Source organism: Pristiophorus japonicus, chromosome 22 (assembly GCF_044704955.1).
Source record: "Pristiophorus japonicus isolate sPriJap1 chromosome 22, sPriJap1.hap1, whole genome shotgun sequence".
Classification (NCBI taxonomy): domain Eukaryota; kingdom Metazoa; phylum Chordata; class Chondrichthyes; family Pristiophoridae; genus Pristiophorus; species Pristiophorus japonicus.
In genome coordinates this window covers 25985715-26013562 of record NC_091998.1, presented here as the reverse complement: position 1 = coordinate 26013562, position 27848 = coordinate 25985715, and the positions used below count along the sequence as shown (strand labels likewise).

Here is a 27848-nt window from a genome sequence, read left to right as displayed (position 1 = left end):
GCCGAGCGAATCCCGAACGGACATCTGTTATACTCAAACAACCCCTTGTGTGTCGTGATGGTGGTCAGCTTCTTCGACTCACTCGCCAGCTCCTGGATCATGTAAGCTGAGGTCAGGTCCAATTTTGAAAAAAGTTTGCCACTGGATAGCAAAGAGGTCCTCCGCTCTCGGTAGCGGGTACTGGTTTTGGAGTGACACCCGATTGATGGTGGCCTTGTAATCACCACATATCCTGACCGACCCATCCGCCTTGAGCACCGGCATGATCGGGCTCGCCCAGTCACTGAATTCGACTGGCGAGTTGAGGCCTTCCCTCAGCAGGCGGTCCAATTCGCATTCTATCTTTTCCCGCATCACGTACAGCACCGTTCTGGCCTTGTGGTGTACTGGCCTGGCATCCGGGTTTATGTGTATCACTACCTTGGTCCCCATGAAAGTGCCGATGCCGGGTTGAAATAATGAGCCAAATTTGTCCAGGACCTGTGAGCATGATACTCGCTCCACAGAAGAAATTGCATTAACATTGCCCCATTTCCAGTTCATGACAGCAAGCCAACTCCTTCCCAGTAGTGCGAGACTGTCCCCCGGGACAATCCAGAGTGGCAACCTGTTCTCCAAATCTTTGTGGGTCACGACTACCATAGTATGATCTCCTTTGTATATGTCCGTAGCTGTGCATCAATCGGCAATAATTTTGGCTTCCTGGCCTTTCCACAACCTTTCAAACTGTTTGATACTCATCAGGGACTGGCTGGCCCCCGTGTCTAGCTCCATTAATACTGGGATGCCATTGAGGAGCACTTTCATCATTATTGGTGGTGTCCAGATATGTGAACTGTGTATGTGCTCCACATGAACTCGCTGAACTTCAGCTTCCAGCGATTTCCCCCAGTATTCATTTGGCCTCGTAGGGCTTACATCGGGCCCGTTCTCCTCATACATCAACCTGACTGCAGACTTCCTGCACATACGCGCCAAGTGACCGCTGATGTTTTAGTTTCTGCAGGTATATTGCTGATACCTGCAAGCTCTGGCTGGGTGTTTGCCTCCACACCTCCAGCATGAGCTGGAGGCCCCGTTGTTGGAATCAAAAGATCCATTACCAGTTGATCGTCTCTGACTGTCTCTAATTGTCCTTAAGTGCACATTAGCAGGTGTTGATGGCCACATTGTCCATTGCGATGGCATGAATCGCCGTTCAGCTAGCCATTGTCTCTGTTGAATTCCCCCTTTGGGTTCGACTACATGCTGGGGCATGTCCGATTGCCCTTGTCTGCCGAGAGAACTGTGTGCCGTGTTAACAATGTTGACTCCCTGGTCGTTTGCCGCATTTGAGCCAAGATTTTTGTCATACATCATTCTGGTCTCTTCCTCCCCTGAGATAAATGTCTGGGCTATCAGAGCTGCCGCTTCCAAGGTCAAGTCTTTGGTCTCAATCAGTTTCCTGAAAACCCCAGCGTGCCAGATGCCCTCAATAAAAAAAAGTCTCACATATCTCCACTCTGCATGCATCTGTAAACTTACATAGGCTCGCCAGTCGCCGGAGATCTGCCACGACGTCAAGAACGCTTTGCCTTGCCGCCGGTGCGTGTAAAATCGGTGTCTCGCCATGTGCATGCTGCTCGCCAGTTTAAGGTGTTCCCCGATCAACTTACTGAGCTCTTCGAACGTCTTGTCCGCCGGGTTCTCTGGCGCTAGAAGGTCCTTCATCAGGGAGTACGTTCTGGATCCACAAACCATCAGATGAGCCCTGCGTTTGTTGGCCGAATCCTGCCCCAACCATTCCTCAGTGACATAACTGTTGTAGTCTCTCAATAAAGTCATCCCAATCATCACCAACACAGTACCTCTCTTCTGTGCTGCTAGTGGCTATGCTCGCGGTTTAAATCCCAGTTTCTCGTCGCCAATGATATGTCCTTACTATACAGTATAAATGCACACGAGGCCCATACTTGAGAGAAGGTCACTCTGTGACCAGTTACCTTTATTACCAAGACCTCAAGTGATGAAGTGGGGGGAGCTTCCCCTTTTATACCTGAAAGTCCAGGTTAGGAGTGTCTCCACAAGTTCACCCCCTTGTGGTCAATGTTCTCAAGGTGTACAACTTAGGTCAGCTTATACATGGGTTACAATGATAGTTGACTACATGACACTCAGCTTTCTCTGCCACCACCACCCCCCCCCCGCCCACTGGCCTGCATTGTTCACCTGAAGGACCTGAGAGCAATTAATTTCGGGTTCACGAATAAAGCCCCACAATCCACTGCTGCTCACCTCTCCTGAGCTACTGCAAAAAGCAAACAGCTGGAAAATATGCCAAGTACAAGCAGAACAAACGAGCAAATGAGAAATGTGAACATAAAGAGAACTGACTTATGAGCCACTTATCAGGTTGAAGGTTGAACACCCCAGAACCCATGAACTAATGTGAAATGCCGCTGTCAGGCAGGGGAACCTTTGCGAACTCTGTGTTGCTCCAATTCTGGCCTCTTGTTCATCCCCGATTTCCAACGCTCCACCATTGGCAGCCGTGCCTTCAGCTGCCTTGGCCCTAAACTCTAATTCTCCTGCTAAACCTTTCCATTTCTTTTTCCTTCTTTTTAAGGTGCTCCTTAAAACCTACCTCTTTATCCAAGCTTTTGGTCATCTGTCCTTATATCTCCTTATGTGGCTCAGTGTCAAATTTTGTTTGATCACGCTCCTGTGCGGTACCTTGGGATGTTTTAGAAACATAGAAACATAGAAAATAGGTGCAGGAGCAGGCCATTCAGCCCTTCTAGCCTGCACCGCCATTCAATGAGTTCATGGCTGAACATGAAACTTCAGTACCCCTTCCTGCTTTCTCGCCATACCCCTTGATCCCCCGAGTAGTAAGGACTTCATCTAACTCCCTTTTGAATATATTTAATGAATTGGCCTCAACTACTTTCTGTGGTAGAGAATTCCACAGGTTCACCACTCTCTGGGTGAAGAAGTTTCTCCTCATCTCGGTCCTAAATGGCTTACCCCTTATCCTTAGACTGTGACCCCTGGTTCTGGACTTCCCCAACATTGGGAACATTCTTCCTGCATCCAACCTGTCCAAACCCGTCAGAATTTTAAACGTTTCTATGAGGTCCCCTCTCACTCTTCTGAACTCCAGTGAATACAAGCCCAGTTGATCCAGTCTTTCTTGATAGGTCAGTCCCACCATCCCGGGAATCAGTCTGGTGAATCTTCGCTGCACTCCCTCAATAGCAAGAATGTCCTTCCTCAAGTTAGGAGACCAAAACTGTACACAATACTCCAGGTGTGGCCTCACCAAGGCCCTGTACAACTGTAGCAACACCTCCCTGCCCCTGTACTCAAATCCCCTCGCTATTAAGGCCAACATGCCATTTGCTTTCTTAACCGCCTGCTGTATCTGCATGCCAACCTTCAATGACTGATGTACCATGACACCCAGGTCTCGTTGACCTTCCCTTTTCCTAATCTGTCACCATTCAGATAATAGTCTGTCTCTCTGTTTTTACCACCAAAGTGGATAACCTCACATTTATCCACATTATACTTCATCTGCCACGCATTTGCCCACTCACCTAACCTATCCAAGTCACTCTGCAGCCTCATAGCATCCTCCTCGCAGCTCACACTGCCACCCAACTTAGTGTCATCCGCAAATTTGGAGATATTACATTTAGTACGTTAAAGGCGCTATATAAATGCACGTTGTTATTCTTGTCAAATTTTTTTTTCTAAGAGCAGGTAAGCTCTCCTCTGTGTCCTGGCTGACAATTATCCCTCAACCAACATCACAAAACAGGCTATCTGGTCATTTATTTCATTGCTATGCGCAAACTCATGTTCTAAATTACAGTGTAACTTCAAAATCACGCCATTGGCTGTAAGATCATGAAAGGTGCTATATAAATGCAAGTCTTTTTTCTTTTCCCACCGTGCCAACTGATGGTCGAGTACAGGTCCTTGGTGGCAAAGCCCCTCTCTTACTTTGCCCGAGTGGTCATTCTTTGTACGTGAGCCTTGATGATGGGACTGGCTCTTTAATCTTAAAGGCCATCACAGCCTACTTTGACCTTGTTCTTATCCGGTGTCCACATACACTTGTAAGTTAATGATCAAGAGCGAAATCCTGGTTGATCTTTTCTATTTGCAAGACTTTGAACATTGGGTGACAGTGCTACAATACGCCTCAATCAACTAGCTTGGCACAGAGCAGCGATTGAATCCGGGGCAAAGTCTTGCCACAATTATGTAGGGCCCTGGTGAGACCGCACCTGAAGTATTGTGCACAATTTTGGTCTCCTTACCTAAGGAAGGATATACGTGCCATTGAGGGAGTGCAACAGAGGTTCACCAGGTTGATTCCTGGGATGGGAAGATTGAGTAGACTAGGCTTATATTCTCTAGAGTTTAGAAAAATGAGAGGTGATCTCATTGGAATATACAAAATGCTTACAGAGCTTGACCGGGTAGATGCAGGGAGGATGTTTCCTCTGGCTGGGGAGTCTAACCACAGGAATCAGGGGTCATAGTCTCAGAATAAGGGGTTGGCCATTTAGGATTGAGATGAGGAGAAACTTCTTCACTTAGAGAGTGGTGAATCTTTGGAATTCTCTCCCCAAGAGGGCTGTGGAGGCTCAGTCATTGAGTATATTCAAGACCGAGATTGATAGATTTTTTTGGATATTAAGGGAATCAATGGATATGGAGATAGTGCGGGAAGGTGGAGTTGAGGTCGAAGATCAGCCATGATCTTATTGAATGGCGGAGCAGGCTCGAAGGGCCGAATGGCCTAGTCCTGCTTCTAATTCTTATGTCCTTATAGGGCATTACTGCACTGTACCGTAACACCTGCTGCATTCACCGACTGAGCCACCTTTTTATACCAGTGTGTGATACTGATATCGGGCAGGGCTAAACAGAAGGGTTTACATTTCCGAGTTTACTTCACAATGAACTTTCTCCCCGCCCCCGGTACATAAGTCTCAGAGTCTGGCTAGGGTGACTATGGAACAGGCTGCTATTGTGGGGCAGTGCTCCAGCTGACATTCCAATTCTAGTGCTCAGGAAACTTCTCCCATACGTGTTAGTCAGCATCGGCCCAGAAACCCACTACCACAGGAATGGCACCTATTGCTGCCCATTGGGTCACCCATCGCAGCACCGCTATCTGAGCAAGGTTCTAACTACCCTCCGCAATGTACACCCTTCAACAGAAGTGCCTTCACTTTAGAAACATAGAAACATAGAAAATAGGTGCAGGAGCAGGCCATTCAGCCCTTCTAGCCTGCACCGCCATTCAATGAGTTCATGGCTGAACATGAAACTTCAGTACCCCCTTCCTGCTTTCTCGCCATAACCCTTGATCCCCCGAGTAGTAAGGACTTCATCTAACTCCCTTTTGAATATATTTAGTGAATTGGCCTCAACTACTTTCTGTGGTAGAGAATTCCACAGGTTCACCACTCTCTGGGTGAAGAAGTTTCTCCTCATCTCGGTCCTAAATGGCTTACCCCTTATCCTCAGACTGTGACCCCTGGTTCTGTTGTGGAGTCCTGAATAAATTCATGAAACACTTTAAATGTGGAATCTTGGAAATTGTTGGCCAGGGACCAAAGAATGGACTTTAATTGTAGACACGTTTACTAGAATTCAAAGCTGAAATGGCCCATCAATTCATTCCTTCTGAGTTAAACCAAATCTTGATTTGAAATTGATTTTAAAAGAAAATTGAGCTCGGGATGTGGCCAATGCTGGCAAGGCCACATTTATTGCCCATCCCTAGTTCATAGCAGAACTTTTTACAACTAAGTGATTTGGATTAAGAATCATAGGGTTGGAGTTGCGTGTAAGCCAGGCCAGGCAGGGGTTCCCTCCGGTGAAGGGCCAGTTGGATCTTTACAATAAAACATCAGTTTTACGTGGCCAATTTTTTTTCCTGATGCTAGCACAAGAACCAGAAAAGAAAAAGAAAGGAAAACTTGCATTTATATAGCACCTTTCACGACCACTGGACATCTCAAAGCCAATGAAGTACTTTTGGAGTGTAGTCACTGTTGTAATGTGGGACACAACAGCCAACTTGTGCACAGCAAGCTCCCACAAGCAGCAATGTGATAAAGATTATTTGGTCAGTTTTTGTTATGTTGATTGAGGGCTAACTCCCCTGGTCTTCTTCAAAATAGTGCCATGGGATTTTTTTACATCCACCTGAGAGAGCAGACGGGGCCTTGGTTTAACGTCTCATCCGAAAGACGGCAACTCCGGGGAGTGGAGGAGAAATATTTATACGCACGGCGAGTTATTGTGATCTGGAATGCACTGCCTGAAAAGATGGTGTAAACAGATGCAATAGAAACTTTCAAAAGGGGATTGGATATATTAAAAAACTTGCATTTATATAGCACTTTTCACAACCTCAGCCAATGAAATACTTTTTTGGAGTCTAGTCACTGTTGTAATGTAGGAAACGTGGCAGCCAATTCGTGCTCAAGCAAACTCCCACAAACAGCCATTAGATAGCAACCAGATCATCTGTTTTCAGGTTCTGACGAGAGGTTATCGACCTGAAACGTTAACTCTGCTTCTCTCTGAACAGATGCTGCCCGATCCGTGGAGTATTTCCAGCATTTTCTGTTTTTATTTCAGATTTCCAGCTTCTGCACTATTCTGCTTTTGAATTTTTTTCTCTGGTGCTGGTTACTTGAAAAGGAAAGATTTGCAGGGTTGCGGGGAAAGAGCAGGACTAATTGTATAGCTCTTTCAACCATGGGCTGAATGGTCTCCTGTTCTGTATGATTCTATGAAATTGCGAGGTTTATTGAATTCAATATCACAACTTGCAATGGTGGGATTTGAACTCTTGACCTGAGAGGTTGCGAGTTCAATACATTAACCACTGCGCCTAGATTTAACAATTCCCCTCCAAGATGCAGGTCTTGATGAAGAATCTTCCGATGTCAGCAGTCCGATATCTGGGCAGATAGTACGTGGTTTGGATAGGAGGGGATTTGATGGGCTGAAAGGTCTTTTCTTGTTCTGCACTTATGCTTTTCTGGTACAAGGGAACATACAGGGTAAAGCTGTGTGAATCAGTGTTAACATTTGCCATATAAAAGAAAGACTTCACGGCAAATGAGCCCAAGGTGGGCAGTGGAAACGTTTCAAGGGCACCCGCAAAGCCTCCTTGATAAAATGCAACATCCCCACCATCCCCACCGAATCCCTGGCCAAAGGCTGCCCTAAGTGGAGGAAGTGCATCTGAGAGGATGCTGAGCACCTCGAGTCTCATCGCCGAGAGCATGCAGAAATCAAGCACAGGCAGCGGAAAGAGCATGCGGCAAACCAGTCCCACCCACCCTTTCCCTCAACGACTGTCTGTCCCACCTGTGACAGAGACTGTAATTCCCGTATTGGACTGTTCAGTCACCTAAGAACTCACTTTTAGAGTGGTAGCAAGTCTTCCTCGATTCCGAGGGACTGCCTGTGATGATGAAAAGAAAGACTTTCACACACACATGCTTTGAGAGGTTTTTGTTTCCTGCAGCGTGCCTGGCAGAGCTTTGCAATGTCCAAGTGGTGGCTAAGATTAAATTCCCAGAATGTTTCGGGATTTTGCACCCTGCAACTGAGTCTTACGCCCCAACAAGGTCTCCGATTCTGTGCAGGAAGCTGATTTCAGCCAAGATGCAGTCTTTAGCTTGAATACATCCAATGTCCACTGACGCCTGATGGACGTGTGCGTGAATGTGGTCTCGGACTCAACTGTGATATCCCCATTTCCCCTACCCCCTCCCCATGACCAAATAGCCTGCCGGAAATTGACCTTCTAGGCCAACTGGGCAGGTCGTTGTGAGGTCAGTCGGTCCTTGGATCTGTACCCCACCATAAATTAGAAAGGAGGGGAGAAAAATGGAGATGGTGGAGAACTTTCCTCGCAGTTTATTTCTCACTCCTCTCCTGTTTGAACAGAATCGGGCCCATTCCATTATTTATATTTAGCTTGCATTTTTCACTGTGAAGAGTTAGCAAATTAGTCAAATCTGCAGTTGAAAACAAAGTTCAAAGAGACTTCCTTTTGTAGTCTTTTATAGATTGAATATCAGAAGTGAAGCCAACATTACACTCCAACCTTAAAGATTCAGGTGTTTGAAATAAATGAAGTCAAGTAATTTGACAGTTTTACTGGAAACATTGGCCGTGTTCTTTGTTTATAGGTTGGAAAAAGTGACGTCTTTTTACTGAAACTACTTTTACAGGGGCATACGCAGTTTGTTTCCACATTCCCAAATAGGCAGATTTTGGATATTACTAAAGAGAGAAAATGCTGGAAATACATGGCTGATCAGTCAGTCTCTGAAAGAGAAGAAACCGGTTTGCTTTTTGGCTTAAGTGACCCCCGGGGGAAATTCTGGGGGAGCGCTGTGCGCAGCGTCTGGGTGTAAACTCTTTAATGCACCCTTATCGCTGGCCGTCGGTGCTAATTTCTTAATTTATCAATTTTTGACTAATTTATTCATCAGAACTGGCGTGGTGGGCTCAGAGGGTGGGATACAGGTTCTCCCTCCCCACTTTGTTTTGGTCCGCCTCTCCCTTTTCCATGATCCCAGTTCTGACTAAGGGCCCACCCAAAATGTTAACCTGTTTCTCTTTCAAACATGTGGACTGCAGCCTTGTAAACCAGGTCTAACATTCCTGCTCGAATCTGCAATCTGTGAGCAGTGATGGTGCCTGTGCTATCACTGGCCACAGTGCAAGTGTGGGTTAGGAATTGGGAAGAAAATTAGCCAAGGTTGCAGCCCCTGATCGCTCTCTGGTGACTTCTGCTGGAACTAGTGTGTGCGTGTGGCTGATGAATCGAGCTTGGGTACAATTTGATTAAATTATTCTGATTTGACAGATTGAGGAGGACCAGGGGACAGGCGATTAAACTACACATGACTAGATGTTAGGTGGCTTTTCTTTTCCCAGCGAGCAGTGAGCCTCTGGAATACATTGCTGGCTGGGGCAGTGGGTGCTGACTCTCTGCCTTCATGAGGGAGCAGGACCGGTCCTTGACTGGAGCAGAGATCAGATGCTAGAGACAGTAAGTGAACAGATAACATTCGCATAGTCCATGTGATCTCCTGGAATGGTTGTGATTGCCAGAGGGGGTCAAAGAGGAATTTTCCAAACTTTTTATTTCCCTTACTGGTCCTGCAATTTTTTCTGGTACTTTTGCCTCTCTGGCTATGGAAGGGGGAGGTGGGGAGGGGTAGGAAGTGTCTGGTTATGATGCTCCAGGCATCATGAGTGTGGGGCAGGCCTGTGGACCGGCTGGTCTTTACTTGCCTGTCATTTTCGGATATTTGTATGATGTCTTCCACTGTAGCCTAATGGACTAACAATCTAGCCTCTCACATTAAGGGTGGTCACTTGGGAAAGTTAATGGAAGGTTATCAGCCATCAGGAAGTGCATAAGAGAGGCTGCTAGAGAGAGGGAAAGGTGCCCAATTGCCCTGCCCATTCCTGCCCCATCCCAAGGTAGGTTAAGGAGGTCCTTTAATCATTGTCAAATCATTTACTGAATGAGTGAATGGAACAAAATGAATAAATAAAATCATATGGATTTCATAGCAGCATAACTCACCTCGGAAACAGGCCATTCGGCCCAAGCAGTCCATGTTGGCGGTTACCATCCATGCAGGCAAATCGTTCTGATCATATTTAAGCACCCTGTTCCCATATCCCTTTATCTCCTTTTCTTTCATCCACCTCTCCAACATCCACCTCTCCAATCTAATCTCGAATGTTGACGTCGTTTCTTCACTAACCCTGGAGTGAATTCCACAACCTCACAACTCTCTGTGTGACTTTGTTTCTCCTCCCTCGGTTCTAATCTCTGGCATTTAATCCTGTATCTATGGCTCTTTGTTCTTAACCCCCCACTATACTGGAAACTTCTATTTGCCATGTCCCTTCCTTTCATAACTTTAAACATTTCTGTCATATTGCCCCGTGATCTAAGTTGTTTGAAAAAAAAAAAAATTTTTTTGTACCTCAGGCAGCTGTGTGCAGCTGAATGCAATAAATAATCAATTAGCTATAAATGGTTCCCTGACGCATAAATAAACAATTGCTTTGTTGGATAATTTATTCACCTGCCGAAGGAAATCAAAGTCCGTTTTACCGATTTTGATGAAATCAATAATCAGTTTTCTAAATATAGACAAATCACTGACTAGAAGACATTAATCGGTTCTTGGGTTTTGCTTCCATTTGAGGAGTTGTGTGAAGAGCCAAGATACATCGTGTAGGAGATTTTCAAGGTAGTAAAGAGCAGCAGAGAAGAAAAAAGACTTGCATTTATATAGCGCCTTTCATGACCACCAGACGTCTCGAAGTGCTTTACAGCCAATTAAGTACTTTTGGAGTGTAGTCATTGTTGTAATGTAGGAAACGTGGCAGCCAATTTGCGCACAAGCAAACTCCCACAAACAGCAATGTGATAATGACCAGATAATCTGTTTTTGTTATGTTGATTGAGGGATAAATATTGGCCAGGACACCGGGGAGAACTCTCCTGCTCTTCTTCGGAATAGTGCCACGGGATCTTATTACGTCCACCTGAGAGAGCAGTTGGGGCCTCGGTTTAATGTCTCATCTGAAAGACGGCACCTCTGACAGTGCAGCGCTCCCTCAACACTGCTCTGGAGTATCAGCCTAGAAGGAGTAAATCAAGTATAGGTTGACCCTCCCTTATCCGGGACTCTCTTATCCAGCACCACTCCTCCGGCACCATTCCTGGGTGGCGCATGCGCAGAACACGGGCGGTCAAAATCCTACTCGCCAATATAATCTTTCTCCTCGATGTTAGGGTTATTGGCTGTCTCCCCCTTGTCGCCCTGCTGGAACTCCTCAGCCACAGTCCTTGGGCCGACCGCTCCTCCCCACAGCGCTCCCTCTGGGGGATCGGGCCAGCAGACCGCGTCAACTCTTCGGGGCCCGCCGACCTCCTCCTCCCCACCCCCCCGCCCGCCCCCCTCAGGCCGCCTCCTCCTCCCCCCCCTCGGGCCGATGACCTCCCTTCATCCGGCAAATTCCCTCATTCGGCACAGGCCAGGTCCTGAGGGTGCCAGATAAGGGAGGTTCAACCTGTACTAGGGATTAAGTGGCAGCAGGTAAGAGTTTTTTAAGCTTGCAGATTGTAGGAGGAATTAAGTACTGTGTGTAGTTTTGGGCAGCCCATTGAGAGGGTCCAGCACAGATTTACCAGGACGATGTCAAGAAGGGAAAACTATAGTTATTTGGAGAGACTGGCAAGACTGGAACTATTTCCATTGGAGCAGAGAAGGCGAAGGGTAGAGCGAAGAGTTTTTTTTAAATTATAAAGTGTTTTGATAGGGTGAATAGGGAAAGACTGGTTGGGAAGTCAGTGATGAGGGGTCATCAGGTTAAACATTGCCACTAAGAATGAACTGAGAAGTTAGAACAATAATTTTTTTACATGGAGAGTTCCAGCAGTGAATCATTTGTACCAGGGAACAGTTAAGGCAGAAATCTTTGTAGAAAGAGTAGGTAAAAAAAAAAGAACTTGTATTTATACAGTGATCTTAAGATGTTCCAAAGTGCTTCACAGCCAATAAATTACTTTGTGAAATAAAGCTACTGTTGTATTGTAGAGAAATATGGTGGCCAATCTTCACACAGCAAGGTCCCACAACAAGCAATGAGATAATCTATTTTAGTGAGAAATGTTGGCCAGGACACCAGGAGAGCTCCCCTGTTCCAATTCAAATAGTGCCACGGGATTTTTTACTGACCAGACAGTTTAACATCTCCTCTGAAAGACAGCACCTCTGACAATGCAGAAATCCCTCAGCATTGCACTGACGTGTCAGCCGAGATCATGTGCTCAAGTCTTTGGAGTGGGACTTGAACCTATGACCTTCTGACTCAGATGAGAGCGCTACCTCTGAGCCACTGCTAACACCCTGACATTTGAAGCAGAGGAAGATACAAGGTTATGGAGAGAGAGTTTTTGAGGTTGCAACTAGCAAAATTGATAAGGAGGAACCAGTGGATGTGGTGTATTTGGATTTTCAGAATGCATTTGATAAGATGCCACACAAGGTTATTAAACAAAATTAGGGCACATGGGATTGGGAGTAATATACTAGCATGGTTTGGGGATTGGTTAACAGACAGAAAACAGAGAGTAGGGATAAACGAGTCATTTTCCGGTTGGCAGGCTGTAACTAGTGGGGTACCGGAAGGATTGGTGCTTGGGCCCCAGCTATTCAAAACCTATATCAATGATATGGATGAAGGGACCAAATGTAATGTAGCCAAGTTTTCTAATGATACAAAGCTAGGTGGGAATGTAAGTTGTGAGGAGGATGCAAAGAGACATCAAGGCGATAAAGACAGGCTAAGTGAGTGGACAAGAACATAGCAAATGGAATATAATGTGGAGAAATGTGAAGTTACCCACTTTGGAAGGAAAAATAGAAAAGCAGAGTATTTTTTAAATGGTGAGAGATTGTGAAATGTTGGTGTTCAGAGGGACCTGGGTGTCCTTGGACACGAATCACTGAAAGTTAACATGCAGGTATAGCAAGCAATTAAGAAAGTAAATGGTATGTTGGCCTTTATTACAAGATAATTTGAGTATAAGAGTAAAGATGTCTTACTGCAATTATATAGGGCCCTGGTGAGACGGCACCTGGAGTATTGTGTACAGTTTTGGTCTCCTTACCTAAGAAAGGATATATTTGCCATAGAGGGTTCACCAGACTGATTCCTGGGATGGGGGGATTGTCCTATGAGGAGAGATTGAGTAGACTCTGTCTATATTCTCTAGAGTTTAGAAGAATATGAGGTGATCTCATTGAAACATACAAGATTCTTACTGGGCTTGACAGGGTAGATGCAGGGAGGATGTTTGCCCTGGCTGGGTTGTCTAGAACCAGGGGTCACAGTCTCAGAGTAAGGGATTGGCCATTTAGGTCTGATATGAGGAGAAAATTCTTCACTCAGAGGGTGGTGAATCTTTGAAATTCTCTACCCCAGAGGGCTATGGAGGCCTGGTCGTTGAGTTCATTCAAGACTGAGATTGATAGATTTTTGGATATTAAGGGAATCAAGGGATTTGGGGACAGTGCAGGAAAGTGAAGTTGAGATAGAAGATCAGCCATGATCTTATTGAATGGCGGAGCAGGCTCGAGGGGCCGAATGGCCTCCTAATCCTATTTCTTATGTTATGATAGACTGAGTGCTCTGTTGTAAGTTGTGGACACAATGGGGTAGAAATTCATGTTGACTGTAATGGAATTGAATAATAGGTGCTGCATATAACAGGCGGACGATCCCATTTTGCGATATCACACAAGTCGAATTTCTACCTCAATAACTCATCACTACATGTACTCCATCTCCCTCACTCTTTACTCGATCTATAGTTTCATCATAATCTAGTCATAGCCACAGATGTTAGCTTGGCTCAGTGATAGCACTTGCAACTCTTGAGTCAGAAGGTTGTGGGTTCAAAGCCCACTTCAAGCTTTGATCCGATCTAAGTGGCATGCCACTGTAATACTGATGGAGTTTTGTATCAGTCTAGATTATGTGCTTAATCCGTCAGTGGGACTTGAATCCACAACAGTCGAACTGTCTACCATCTGAGCCAAACTTTCACCTGCATTGAATATAATCAGTGTTTTAACGAGAAGGTTTCAATGCAAATGTCAGTTCTTATCGTATTGAATTTGACTTGCATTTGCATCAACGATGAAGAGAAAACGATGTGACTCATGCAATGTTTGCTCTGCACACTTATAAACAAACAAGTGACCTTAACAAGTATAGAAACAAAAATATGAAAATTTAAATTTCAGATTATGATTTAAAAGGAATATCTTACATCATCAACAATAACTTATATTTATATAGCGCTTTTAACAGAAAGATTGTCCTAAGGACCGTCACAGGCAGGCAAGGTGAAGTTTAGTCAAAGAGTGTGGTAGTGAGGAGGTTTCTTTAAGAGCAGAGGAGGAGGCGAGATTAGGGAGGAAAGATCAGAGAATAGGTCTCGGGTGGAGGAAGGATCTGCCATTAATGTTGGGATAAAGGGAAATGTCAGAGTGCGGAGTCGGAGAAGTGGAGAGCTCGGAGATGGTTGTAAGGCAGAGATGGGGCGGGGGAGGGAGGACATGCAAGGATGAGGATTTAAAATTTAAGGGTGGAGAGCTACTGTGGGCCAGTGGGAACAGGGAAAAATGGGACTTGGTGTGGGACAGGATATAAGGAGCAGCGGACTGCTCATGTAGGAGTTTATTGAGTGTGGAGGATGGCACGAAGAATCAAAACTGGTTTTGTTTTTTATATATTTCTATTAGTGAATTAAAGTGATACTGCCATTTCTAACAGCATGGAAGTATGTGCCGAATCTAATTAATTTTACTTTAGCCTGAAATGTCAAAATATTGAAAACCAGGTTTGATTTTTAAATTAACAAAAAGAAATAAAAAAAATAAAAAAAGAAAGACTTGCATTTATATAGCGCCTTTCACAACCATCAGATGTCTCAAAGCCCTTTAGAGCCAATGAAGTACTTTTGGAGTGTAGTCACTTGTGTAATGTGGGAAACGCGGCTGCCAATTTGCGCACAGAAAGCTCCCACAAACAGCAATGTGATAATGACCAGATAATCTGTTTTGTTATGTTGATTGAGGAATAAATATTAGCCAGGATACCAGGGAGAACCCCCCTGCTCTTCTTCAAAATCATGCCATGGGATCTTTTACATTTACCTGAGAGAGCAGATGGGGCCTCGGTTTAACGTCTCATCCAAAAGACGGCACCTCCGACAGTGCAGCGCTCCCTCAGCACTGCACTGGAGTGTCAGCCTAGATTTATGTGCTCAAGTCAGTGGAGTGACAACCTTCTGATTCAGAGGTGAATGAGCCACAGCTGATGCGACATAATGTGTGAGCAAACAAACACTGGCTGGTTTAACCCAGTAGACATTCCATAAAATGTTTCACCTGGGCCCAGCAGTTTATTAGCAATCAGCAGCCTTGGTGGGAATTTTGATGTGACATGTAAATAAACTCCTACATGTGCTACTCTGAATTAGGTCGATCTGCAGGGGCTTCAGTTTTCCTTTATTATGGAGCAGATCTTTATTTTCCATCTCCTGTGTCAACAAAGTACAGGCTGTGTCATCTGACTGCTAGTTAGGCCACAGCTGGAGTACAGTGAGCAGTTCTGGTCACCACATTACAGGAAGGATGTGATTGGACTAGAGAGGGCACAGAGGAGATTTACGAAGATGTTGCCTGAACTGGAGAATTTTAGCTTTGAGGAAAGTTTGGATAGGCTGGGTTTGTTTTCTTTGGAACAGGGGAGGCTAAGGGGAGACCTTATTGACCTTATTAAGGTGTATAAAATTATGAGGGGCCTAGATGGAGTGGATAGGACGGACCTATTTCCCTTAGCACGTTTAGCGAGTTGGTCTTACCGCAGGTAAAGGGTACACAGCCAGATAGGGGATGGGTGACCAACAGGAAGAGCAGTGGAAGGAAGGTAGTGCAGAGGTCCCCTGCGGTCACCCCCCCTGCAAAACAGATACACCACTTTGGGTACTGTTGAGGGGGATGACTCATCAGGGGAGAGCAGCAGCAGCCAAGTTCATGGCACCGTGGGTGGCTCTGCTGCACAGGAGGGCAGGAAAAAGAGTGGGAGAGCTATAGTGATAGGGGATTTGATTGTAAGGGGAATAGATAGGCGTTTCTGTGGAGTGTATTGGGGATGGTTTTCTCGACCAGTATGTCGAGGAACCAACTAGAGAGCTGGCCATCCTAGACTAGGTGATGTGTAATGAGAAGGGACTAATTAGCAGTCTTGTTATGCGAGGCCCCTTGGCGAAGAGTGAACGTAATATGGTAGAATTCTTTATTAAGAAGGAGGGTGACAGAGTTAATTCGGAAACTAGGGTCCTGAACTTAAGGAAAGCTAACTTCGACGGTATGAATTGTGAATTGCCTAGAATAGACTGGCAAAGGATACTTAAAGGGTTGACGGTGGATAAGCAATGATAAAAATTTAAAGATCACATGGGTTAACTTCAGCAATTGTAATCCCTCTCAGGAGTAAAAATAAACCGGGGAAGGTGGCTCAACTGTGGCTAACAAGGGAAATTAAGGATAGTGTTAAATCCAAGGAAGAGGCATATAAATTGGCTAGAAAAGGCAACAAACCTGAGGACTGGGAGAAATTTAGAATTCAACAGAGGAGGACTAAGGGTTTAATTAAGAGGGGGAAAATAGAGTACGAGAGGAAGCTTGCAGGGAACATAAAAACTGACTGCAAAAGCTTCTATAGATATGTGAAGAGAAAAAGATTAGTGAAGACAAACATAGGTCCCTTGCAGTCGGATTCAGGTGAAATTATAATGGGGAACAAAGAAATGGCAGACCAATTGAACAAATACTTCGGTTCTGTCTTCACAAAGGAGGTCACACATAACCTTCCAGATGAACTAGGGGACAGTGGGTCTAGTGAGAAGGAGGAACTGAAGGATATCCTTATTAGGCGGGAAATTGTGTTAGGGAAATTGATGGGATTGAAGGCCGATAAATCCCCGGGGCCTGATAGTCTGCATCCCAGAGTACTTAAGGAAGTGGCCCTAGAAATAGTGGAAGCATTGGTGATCATTTTCCAACATTCTATTGACTCTGGGCTGGAGGGTAGCTAATGTAACACCACTTTTTAAAAAAGGAGGGAGAGAGAAAACGGGTAATTATAGGCCGGTTAGCCTGACATCAGTAGTGGGGAAAATGTTGGAATCAATCATTAAGGATGAAATAGTAGCGCATCTGGAAAGCAGTGACAGGATTGGTCCAAGTCAGCATGGATTTATGAAAGGGAAACCATGCTTGACGAATCTTCTGGAATTTTTTGAGGATGTAACTAGCAGAGTGGACAAGGGAGAACCAGTGGATGTGGTGTATTTGGACTTTCAAAAGGCTTTTGACAAGGTCCCGCGAAAGAGATTGGTGTACAAAATCAAAGCACATGGTATTGGGGGTAATGTACTGACGTGGATAGAGAACTGGTTAGCAGACAGGAAGCAGAGAGTCGGGATAAACGGGTCCTTTTCGGAATGGGAGGCAGTGACTAGTGGAGTGCCGCAGGGCTTAGTGCTGGGACCCCAGCTCTTTACAATATACATTAATGATTTGGATGAAGGAATTGAGTGTAATATCTCTAAGTTTGCAGATGAGACTAAACTGGGTGGTAGTGTGTGCTGTGAGGAGGACGCTAAGAGGCTGCAGGGTGACTTGGACAGGTTAGGTGAGTGGGCAAATGCGTGGCAGATGCAGTATAATGTGGATAAATGTGAGGTTATCCATTTTGGGGGCAAAAACACGAAGGCAGAATATTATCTGAATGGCGGCAGATTAGGAAAAGGGAAGGTGCAACGAGACCTGGGTGTCATGGTTCATCAGTCATTGAAAGTTGGCATGCAGGTACAGCAGGCGGTGAAGAAGGCAAATGGTATGTTGGCCTTCATAGCTAGGGGATTTGAGTATAGGAGTAGGGAGGTCTTACTGCAGTTGTACAGGGTCTTGGTGAGGCCTCACCTGGAATATTGTGTTCAGTTTTGGTCTCCTAATCTGAGGAAGGACGTTCTTGCTATTGAGGGAGTGCAGCGAAGGTTCACCAGACTGATTCCAGAGATGGCTGGACTGACATATGAGGGGAGACTGGATCAACTGGGCCTTTATTCACTGGAGTTTAGAAGGATGAGAGGGGATTTCATAGAAACGTATAAGATTCTGACGGGACTGGACAGGTTTGATGCGGGAAGAATGTTCCCGATGTTGGGGAAGTCCACAGCCAGGGAACGTAGTCTTAGGATAAGGGGTAGGCCATTTAGTACTGAGATGAGGAGAAACTTCTTCACTCAGAGAGTTGTTAACCTATGGAATTCCCTATCGCAGAGAGTTATTGATGCCAGTTCATTGGATATATTCAAGAGGGAGTTAGATATGGCCCTTACGGCTAAAGAGATCAAGGGGTATGGAGAGAAAGCAGGAAAGGGGTACTGAGGGAGTGATCAGCCATGATATTGAATGGCGGTGCAGGCTCGAGGGGCCGAATGGCCTACTCCTGCACCTATTTTCTATGTTTCTATGTTTAGCAGAGGAGTCCACTACCAGGAGGCATAAATTTAATGTAGTTGGTAGGTATAGAGGAGATTTGAGAGGAAATGTCTTCATCCAGAAGGTGGTGGGGGTCTGGAACTCACTGACTGAAAGGGTGGTAGAGGCAGAAACCCTTACCACATTTAAAAAAATACTTGGATGTGCATTTGAAGTGCCTACAGGGCTAAGGACCAAGAGCTGGAAAATGGGATTAGGCTGGATAGCTCTTGGTCGGCCGGCGCGGACACGACGGGCCGAAATAGCCTCCTTACGTGCTGTAAATTTCTATGATTCTGTGTTCAGACACAAGATTACCGACCGTCTGCTCCTGCAGACGCACATCCTCCAGAAACCCCTCCACTTCGGTAACATTGCAGTGTTTGGTCCAGTTCTTCTTCTTGTGCCGTTCAATCCTATCCCACACAGAGTCCCTCTCTTCATTGGCTCCCCGTCCTTAAATTTTAAATCCTTGTATAGCATCTCTTGCGTGCATCACATTGCTTCGGGTTAGGGCTCACCCACATGAACAATTTCATTGCAAACAAGTCATAGTATGATAGCCGAGTGATTATGGTACTAAAATACTCAATTGAGAGATCCTGAGTTCAAGTCTTGCTGTGGCAATAATCTGGTAATGTGTGTACAAAATGACCACAAATGTGCCAGACTGTTTAAAAACCTGACTGGTTCAGTAATGTCCGTCAGGGAAGGAAGCCTGCCACCACTACCTGGTCTGGCCTGCTCGTGACTCCAGTCCCACCCTATGGGGTTGTTTCTTCATACTGGTTTGTCAGTGTTGTCTACATCCCGAGAACAAATGATACAAAATATTACCATGCCTCCTTTTCACTGTTTAATTTTGTGTTCTATTTTATAGTTTTTTTTGGTCTCCCTGGGGATTTATCTTTAATTCCTGGAGACTCCAGGTCAATCCTGGGGGGTTGGGTACCCCTAAGTACTGTCCAGGAGATCTTCCCAGAGCCTGTGAAACACTCGCCAGCCAGAGTCAGCACTTTGGGTGGAGAAGGGCCGGGAGGATACAATTGATTATAAGGTTCACTCTGAGTTTAAAAAAAGACAGAGCAAAGTTGCCTAAATTTATCAAATCATTAATTTTGAAAGAATGTGATCCAGAATTAAGGAAGCATCATGTTGCAGCCCAAATATTTACTGAAACTGTTCTGTGCTGAATTAAGAATCAGATTGTGGTTTAGCTGAACAGATTTGCACTACTTCCTGCTCTTGTGTGAAACAGATGCTATTTAGCAAAACTCCTCCTGCCTGACACCAGTTATGACAATCCCTTCACCACAAAGTAAACATTCCAAACCAAATTTATAAATCGAAGCATGCCATACAAACGTAAACTAATCATCCTTGCGCATTCCTGTAGTGCCTGTCTCTGTGCAGCTTTGCCTGTCCTAGTGCTCCTACCCAGTGCCCAGGCATTCTTATTAGGCGGTCCCTCGAAGCAAGGATGACTTGCTTCCACGCCAAAGAAGGATGAGTTCACAGGTGTTTCAGTGAAGGACCTAATATTGCAGGTCCCTAACTACATATTGAAGGGTGGAAGATGCCTGTGCGTGGATTTTTTTAACGTGTGGTGGCCGTTGCACACCAGCCACCACACGGGCTTGACAAAGCTAGGTCTTGGTCCAGTGGCAAGGATTGACCAGGACAACTGGAGACCAGCTCTGCTGCACGGACCTAGTGCGCACACATATCGCAGTGTGTCAGGCCCGTGCTGCCCCTGGGTCCTCGCCTTTCCTGGGCCCCGATCGCGTCGCTCCACGATCACTCGCCGCTCCTTCACCCCGACGTCGCCGCTCCTGCTGCACCTACCCACGCTCCAATCACCGACCTGGACCTTGGTGATGTCCAATCCAGTCGCTGTCTTCACAGCCGTCGCTCTCCAGCAAGTGCTGTACCTTGTAGTGGTATGCTCCACGCTGCTCCTCCTTTTAAGGCCCTGACCTGCCACCGATCGTTTCTCGCAGGTCAGCCCACAACACGGCCTCGACCTGCGACAAACTATCATTGGCAGGTCGGGACCTTAAAAAGAGGAGAGACGTGACGACCCAGCATCCAGTGCCCAGTGGCTGCAGCATGGCTGGTGGAAGCTGCTGACTTTCAGTGGAGAAGACTGCAAATGGCCTTGGAGGGCGAACTCGAGCAGCTCTGGGGCTGGAAGGCCCGGCTTCAGGCTGAACCATCTCAGCCTGGATAGCAGCAGTCTGGGCTAGCTGACTGGCAGCAGCAAAGGCACTGGCGGATTGGCAATGGTGGGAGGACGAATGCTGTCATCCTGAGCGAGGACAGCAGGTTCGTGCTCCACAAAGCCACCGCAGTACTCAGCAGAGCGGGTGTTTGGGGCCCTGGGGCGGCGCCTCATCAATCCTAGTTGGGAACTGCTATGACGCCCTGATAGCCCCTTTGAACACTAATGTCCTCGGCCATGATGGCAGCAGACGGAGACTGCGGGCGAGCATTCTGAACTTCCACTGCATTGGGTAGCTGCTGCTTGTGCTGCAATGGAGGCCGAGACATCAGCCATCAGACGCTGTGTCATGGTGGGGTCCACAAGAGTGCGAATGAAGTTGGCTACTACTTCCATGCTGGAAAGTATGGGCTCCAAGCTCTGCACCTTGATGTTGCATTGCCTGCTTTCTGGCAAGCTTGCCAACGCATCAAGCATTTCATTGTGCATACCCATCAGCCGGCTTCTGTAGTCCTCCCACTGAAGTGCTCATCTCAGTCCTGTGCAGCAGAACTCATGTACGACCTCGCTCTCCGGTGAGCTGACACCTGCGCTATCCTTTTCACCCCCCCCGCCCTGGCTGTAGGCTCCTCCTGCCTGGTATCTCACCACGTGCAGATCCCACCTCTCTGCCACCCTATAAACGACGTGCCGTGTTGGTATCTGAACTGGTTGCTGCAGGTGTGAAATCGAGTGCCGGTATTTATTCATCATCAGTGTCTTCTTGCTCTTTCACCACTGCCTGGCCAGGTTGCAGTTCCTGAAAGGAGAAAGGCTCCAGGGTAAGTTTGTGGTGAGGAGAGGGTTGGGTGGGGGGGGGGTGGGGGGGGCCGGGTGGGGAGGTGCATATCATGCAGCTTGTAAACCAGAAGCGATTGTGGGATGAGGGAAAAGTGGGATGTGAGCAAGAGGTTTAGGTATGAGGATACTGTCATCATCATCCAAGGTTTCAGCCCCACTGCTGGCCATGGCTTTATCAATGGCTGTTCCAATGATGGCGGCCACCATCTCCTCCTTGGGGGTAAGGACATGCAGGCGCGCCTGTCCTCCTGCCGGTTAGCTCCTGCTGCCTCTGGTTGTGCGCCACCTTGTCCTGTAAGAGAGGCGTATCAGAGAGTGTGAGGCAATCTGTTTGGGCGATGTGCCATGTTGCCTGTAAGCAGTGCGAGAACCTTGGTGATGTGCCTGTCATGGTTGAATAGCTGGCGGTGTGTGCACGCTGTGAGCTGTGGCGGTGAGGCTTGCAACAGTGCTAAGTGTGTGAGGGTGAGGTGCAGCCTGATTGATGGAGATTGTTGGTAGGTGAATGATGGGGTTGTGGTGCATTGAGCAGTGGTTGAGGCTAGTGGTGCACTTGGTGAGATGTGGCACTTGAAGATGAATTTACTAACTTTGACCACTCGTGTGAGATAACTGAACTTTTTGCAGCACTGCATCCAGGTCCTGGCATTAACCTCCACGGCTCTCTGCTCCCATTGCCTTCTGAGCATATGTCTGGAGGGCCCCCTGTGGATACAGCAGTTCTCTCCTCCTTTCCACATCAGAGTGACTTGTACAAGGACTTCCATCAACTGCTCCGACCATAATGCACCTCTCCTTTAAGAGGTGCAGGCTGGCTTTAAGTAGTTCAGGTTAGCTTTAATTCGTGCTAGCCTCTCGCGATTTTGGGTCCCCTGCTGAGGCATGCAGCCAGTCCACAGCACGGTTAGCACTGTCTGCACGTTACAATCATGGTCATGAGCAGGCAGCACGAAGTTGACTTGCTGCCTGCATCACATTAAACAGGCGCGGAGAGTAATCGCAAGCCCCTTGTACGTTTTTGGGGGCTATTCAATTTAGCCCCCTCTGTTTTGTTTTAAGAAAATTGAATGGCAATTAAAAAAAACAAAACACGATTTTGTGTCCATGGCGATGAACTTTGCCTCACAGGTTTATCTGAGCTTTAGAGGGTTTATAGTATTTGTGCATTGATGTGTAGTTAATGTGTGTTAAGAGCACCGGATTGGAATTAAATCAGTTTTCTTTTGTTTGCCTGCAATATGGCTCTTTGGGTCGGGGGATGGGGGGAAGGGGGGCGAAATCTTGTTTCAAAAGCAAAATGTGTCCATTATCACAGAATAGTGAAAGAAAGCTTCCTGAGGGTCTCGGCCATGAATAGGGACCTCGGACAAAAGGAAGTGGCAACAGATTCATTGCAGGCTGAGAACAAGACCCTCAGCTTCTGCAGTGGCCTAGGGTTGTTCACTCGGGTTGGACATATTCCAGGAGGTTTCATCACATGACCTCCTGCCGCCAATCGCCCCGCCCCCAAGCTCTCACCATTGGTCGCCCGTCCTTCCCATGGCCAATCGGAAAGCGAATAAACTTCTCGTTGACCAATTGAATGAATCTTGACTGTCACTCGAATAGCCTTTATTCCCATCTCCAATTTCTTTTCGACAAACAACGTAGAATAAAAACACCATTTATTTGAACGCCCCCATGATTTTTTTTTCCCCCTGTGTTTGCAGCAATCTCCTGGAGATTAATCTTTAATTTCTGAAGACTCCAGGCCAATCCTGGAGGGTTAGCAACCCTACCCTAGGTGCATGTACACACTTAGCGCTCCACATGGCCCTCTTCCCTCAACTTTGAGAAAGTATATTCATTAGTTGTTACTGCCCTGGGTATAATGCTGTGTGGCTCAGAGACATGGACCATGTACAGTAGACACCTCAGGTCGCTGGAGAAATACTACCAACGATGTCGCCGCAAGATCCTACAAATCCCCTTGGAGGACAGACTCACCAACATTAACGCCCTCGATCAGGCCAACATCCCCAGCATTGAAGCACTGACCACACTCGATCAGCTCCACTGGGCGGGCCACATTGTCCGCATGCCAAACACGAGACTCCCAAAGCAAGCGCTCTACTCGGAACTCCTTCACGGCAAACCAGCCAAAGGTGGGCAGAGGAAACGTTACAAGGGCACCCTCCACGCCTCCCTGATAAAGTGCAACATCCCCACTGATACCTGGGAGTCCCTGGCCAAAGACCGCCCTAAGTGGAGGAAGTGCATCCGGGAGGGCGCTGAGCACCTCGAGTCTCATCGCCGAGAGTATGCAGAAATCAAGCACAGGCAGCGGAAAGAGCGTGCGGCAAACCAGTCCCACCCACCCTTTCCCTCAACGATTGTCTGTCCCACCTGTGACAGGGACTGTGGTTCTCATATTGGACTGTTCAGTCACCAAAGGACTCACTTTTAGAGTGGAAGCAAGTCTTCCTCGATTCCGAGAGGATTGCCTATGATGATGAATGCTGTGTGTATGTGTCCATTATAGAGAAACATAAATAATCTACACAGAGGCTGCACATTGAACCTTTTCCTACGATCTTGTGGAATTCTCTTCCCCCCCCCCCACCCCGCCCCAAATCCCCCAAAGCCTGTGAATGCTGGGGGGTCAATTGTGATACGTCCTTACTACACAGTACAAATGCACACGAGGCCCATGCTTGAGAGAAGGTCAGTCTGTGACCTGTCCTTTATTCCTTAGCACTCAAGTGATGAAGGTGGGTGGAGCTTCCCCTTTTATACCTGAAGGTCCAGGTTAGGAGTGTCTCCCACCTAGTGGTCAGTGTTCTCACGGTGTACAACTTAGGTCAGTTTATACATGGGTTACAATGCTGGTTGAATACATGACAAATTGAAATCTCCAAGACTGGTCGATATATTTTTGTTGGGTAAGGGTATCAAAAGATGCCCTTGGAGCAAAGGTGAGAACATGGTATTAAGGTACAGATCAGCCATGATTTCATAGGAGAGTGGAATAGGCTTGAGGGGCTGAATGGCCTCCTCCTGGTCCTATGTTCCTCTCTTTCCTTCAGGGTTGCCAACATTCCAGGATTGTCATGGAATTAAGGATTAATCTCGGACGCTGTAGTGAGCAGCTCCAGGAGAAAAATCATAGTGGCATTTTTTTTCATTGAAAACTTTCATTTATTAGTTCTAAAAATATTGCAGATGGGGGAAAAAAATGGCTTTGTCTGGGTGAGGCGATTGGAGGTGGAGAGTCATGTAAGGAAATTCCAGGAATATGTCCAAGCAGAATTGGAAACCCTTCCCTTCCTCGGAAAGCACTGACTCCTTGTTGGGGTACTGTTCGATGGGCACTGGTTAGACCGTAGTGCCTCGCCTATGGGGTCGTGATACTCAAAGCTGTACCCCACTAAACTGTAGTGGGCCCCAGGGCCAAACTTGCATCTGTATTCCCTTGAGTATAGCAGATTAAGAGGCGATCGAATTGAGGTGTTTAAGATGATTCATGGATTTGATATGGTAGATAGAGCGAAACTATATCCTCTGGTGGGGGTATAATCTTAAAATTAGAGCCAGGCCATTCATGGGTGATGTCAGGAAGCACTTCTTCACACACAGGGTAGTGGAGATCAGGAACTTGCTCCCCCAAAAGCTGTTGAGGCTGAGGGTCAATTGGAAATATCAAAACTGAGGTGGATAGATTTTTTTTGTTAAGCAAGGATCGATATGTAACGATTCCCACTAGAAAATGTTTGTTTTGAGCGATAAGGGAGTCGAGGGTTATGGGGAGCGGGCAGGGAAGTGGAGTTGAGGCCAGGATCAGATCAGCCATGATCTTATTGAATAGCGGAACAGGCTCGAGGAGCCAAATAGTCTACTCCTGCACCTATTCCTTGTTTGGGTTAGGTAAAGAGCGGGCTTGGCTGCGATGCCCCACTTGGTCAAATAGCCAGACCATACTCTCTGTGTAGGTTCACACATGAAGCATGACCACTTTAGAGGCGGTACCAGAGGATTCCACTGGAACCAAACCCTACTTGGGAGTCGGTGTTTGCAGCAGGTTTGATTGTTTTCCGTATCTTCGCCCTCTTCCCTCATGTGAAGTAGCGGAAGGATTCGGGATCTGATTAACAGTCTAACGAGCATGAACGCTCCTTCCATGGCCACAACCACCTTTATACCAGCCGATGGGGTGGGTCGTCCTATAGGGCGGGAGGGATGAATGGGCTCCCATGATGCATACAATGGTTGGGGGTGGGGAGGGAGTATCCCGCTGGATGTCAACCCAGAGTTTCGAGTTAGAGCTCGGGTCTGCAGTCACTGGGACTGTGTGGAGCAGGATTCGAACCATTGCATCTTGAGGCTCACTCCTGCTTTAAGGAAGAAAAAGAGTTGGGAGTGTTACAGATTATTAAATGTACTAAAATGGACGTCAGTGTTTAAAGTCCACCTTTGATTGTGGAGTTTTAAGTTGGAGCAAAGACGCAGATGCTGATACATGCTCTGCTGCCGCAGCTGCCTGGCCAGGAAGTCTCTGTGTCTTATCCTGTTGTCTTTATGCGTGGCCTTTAAGCAGCATTCAGTCAGACCCTGGGCCATCTGGCTGCCAGATGTGTTTTGATTGCTGGTGGCAGCAGGCAGTGGGACAAGTCTCTGAGGGCTATGCAGCGTGCGTCTAATGAGTGCCGGATCGAAAGCTCCCAAACCCAGCCAAAAGGTTCCGAGAAGGTCGTTGATGAAACGCAGAAGGCCGAGGGTTGCTTGGACAGGGGCCTCGAGTGCAACGTATTGCTTTGGCCGGGCTGAGGAGAGGCGCACAGATTTTCTTTTCTCCCTCAAGAGTTACAGGAAGTGATGCAAAATCTCTGCTTTTCAGAAGCAGGATATGGCTGAAAGGAGGCACCAGGGCAAAGCAGAGGACAATTCAAGGTGCTCTACTGTGGTGCAGTAAGCAGACAATTGTATATCAGCCTTGCAGTGAGACTACAGGCCTCAGTGTGTCCTGGGTCGATTCTCATCGAGCTGACATATATATGTTTTTTTAAAAACTCTTCAGGTTTCTTGCTAATACAATTGTAATTTTTTACAAAAACTCTTTTTCTTTTTTAAAATTCGCCCAGTGCTGAACATGCCTGGCTTCAATTGGTTTTACTCCTTGGATTGTAGTGGAGTGATTTGACAGCAGAGTGAGGACAGTGTTTGCTCAGAGTGGCAGACTGTGGGCATTATGACCACTAGGTTCACTCGGTTGATTCCGGAGATGAGGGGTTGACTTATGAGGAAAGGTTGAGTAGGTTGGGCCTCTACTCATTGGAATTCAGAAGAATGAGAGGTGATCTTATCGAAATGTATAAGATAATGAGGGGGCTTGACACGGTGGATGCAGAGAGGATGTTTCCACTGATAGGGGAGACTAGAGCTAGGGAGCATCATCTTAGAATAAGGGGCCGCCCATTTAAAAATGAGATGAGGAGAAATTTCTTCTCTGAGGGTTGTAAATCTGTGGAATTTGCTGCCTCAGAGAGCTGTGGAAGCTGGGACATTGAATGGATTTCAGACAGTTTCTTAACTGATAAGGGAATAAGGGGCTATGAGGAGTGAGCACGGAATTGGACCTGAGTCCATGATCGGATAAGCCATGATATTAAATGGCAGAGCAGGCTCGAGGGGCCGTATGGCTTACTCCTGCTCCTATTTCTTATGTTCTTATGACCCCGTTAGTTCTCTGGCCCATGTCCATTTTTCTCCAGTGAGGTTTGACAAGTGCGTGTTGGTGATCAATCGGACTCCTGACTCCGGGAGCCAAAACTGCTCCTGTCTTCGCACGATATCCGTGTAGACACACTCTTCAATCGGGATCGCTGGACAGTGATTGGGAGCGGGGACGCCCTCCCCCTCCCCTCCCCCCTCACCCCCACCTTGATCCAGAGGTGCTGAGACCAAATGCAGTGCCTTTACTGCTGATCTGGTAGCGGGTCACCACCACCTCATTTGCCTTTTGAGAACCACAGGATTATTCTGTGCAGATAGACGATATCGATAAGGAAGTATTGTGTGATTCTGGGCATGCTCTGTTTAACACCATCAGCTGTATTTCAGTCCTATGAATCGAATGTCTTGTGTTGAATTAAGGAAAAATGACAGCTCCTCTAATGGCTCAGTGGGCAGCACTCTTGCCTCTGAGTCAGAAGGTTGTAGGTTCAGGCCCCACTCCAGGGACTTGAGCACATAATCCAGGCTGACACTCCAGTGCAGCGCTGAGGGAGTGCCGCACTGTCAGAGGTGCCATCTTTCAATGAAACATTAAACTGAGGTCCCGTCTACTCTTTCAGGTGGATGTAAAAAATCCCATGGCACTATTTTGAAGAAGAGCAGGGAGTTATCCCCGGTGTCCTGGTTAATATTTGTTGCTCAATCAACATCATTTAAAAAAAAAGTTTCTTTCATTATCTCATTGAATGTTTGTGGGACCTTGCAGTGCCCAAATTGCCTCCACATTTCTTGCATTACATCACTTCAAAAGTGCTTAATTGCCCGTAAAGTGCTTTGGAACGTCCTGCGGTCGTGAAAGGTGCTATTTAAATGCAAGTTCTTTTTTTCTTTCA

At 46.7% G+C, this 27848-nt stretch overlaps 1 protein-coding gene across 5 annotated transcripts in view; it reads left to right on the top strand.

Annotated features, from left to right (window-relative positions):
• Positions 1-27848, top strand: part of pald1a (phosphatase domain containing paladin 1a) — a 327452-nt gene that overhangs the window by 61999 nt on the left and 237605 nt on the right. For 3 of the 5 annotated variants that reach the window (XM_070865789.1, XM_070865784.1, XM_070865788.1), the window contains exon 1: positions 26108-26172. The exons of the other annotated variants lie outside the window; for them this stretch is intronic. In XM_070865789.1, the coding sequence (XP_070721890.1) occupies positions 26129-26172 (44 nt within the window). In that variant the 5' untranslated portion in view covers positions 26108-26128. Of the gene's footprint in view, positions 1-26107; positions 26173-27848 lie in introns of those variants that run through there. 5 annotated transcript variants of the gene reach the window in all.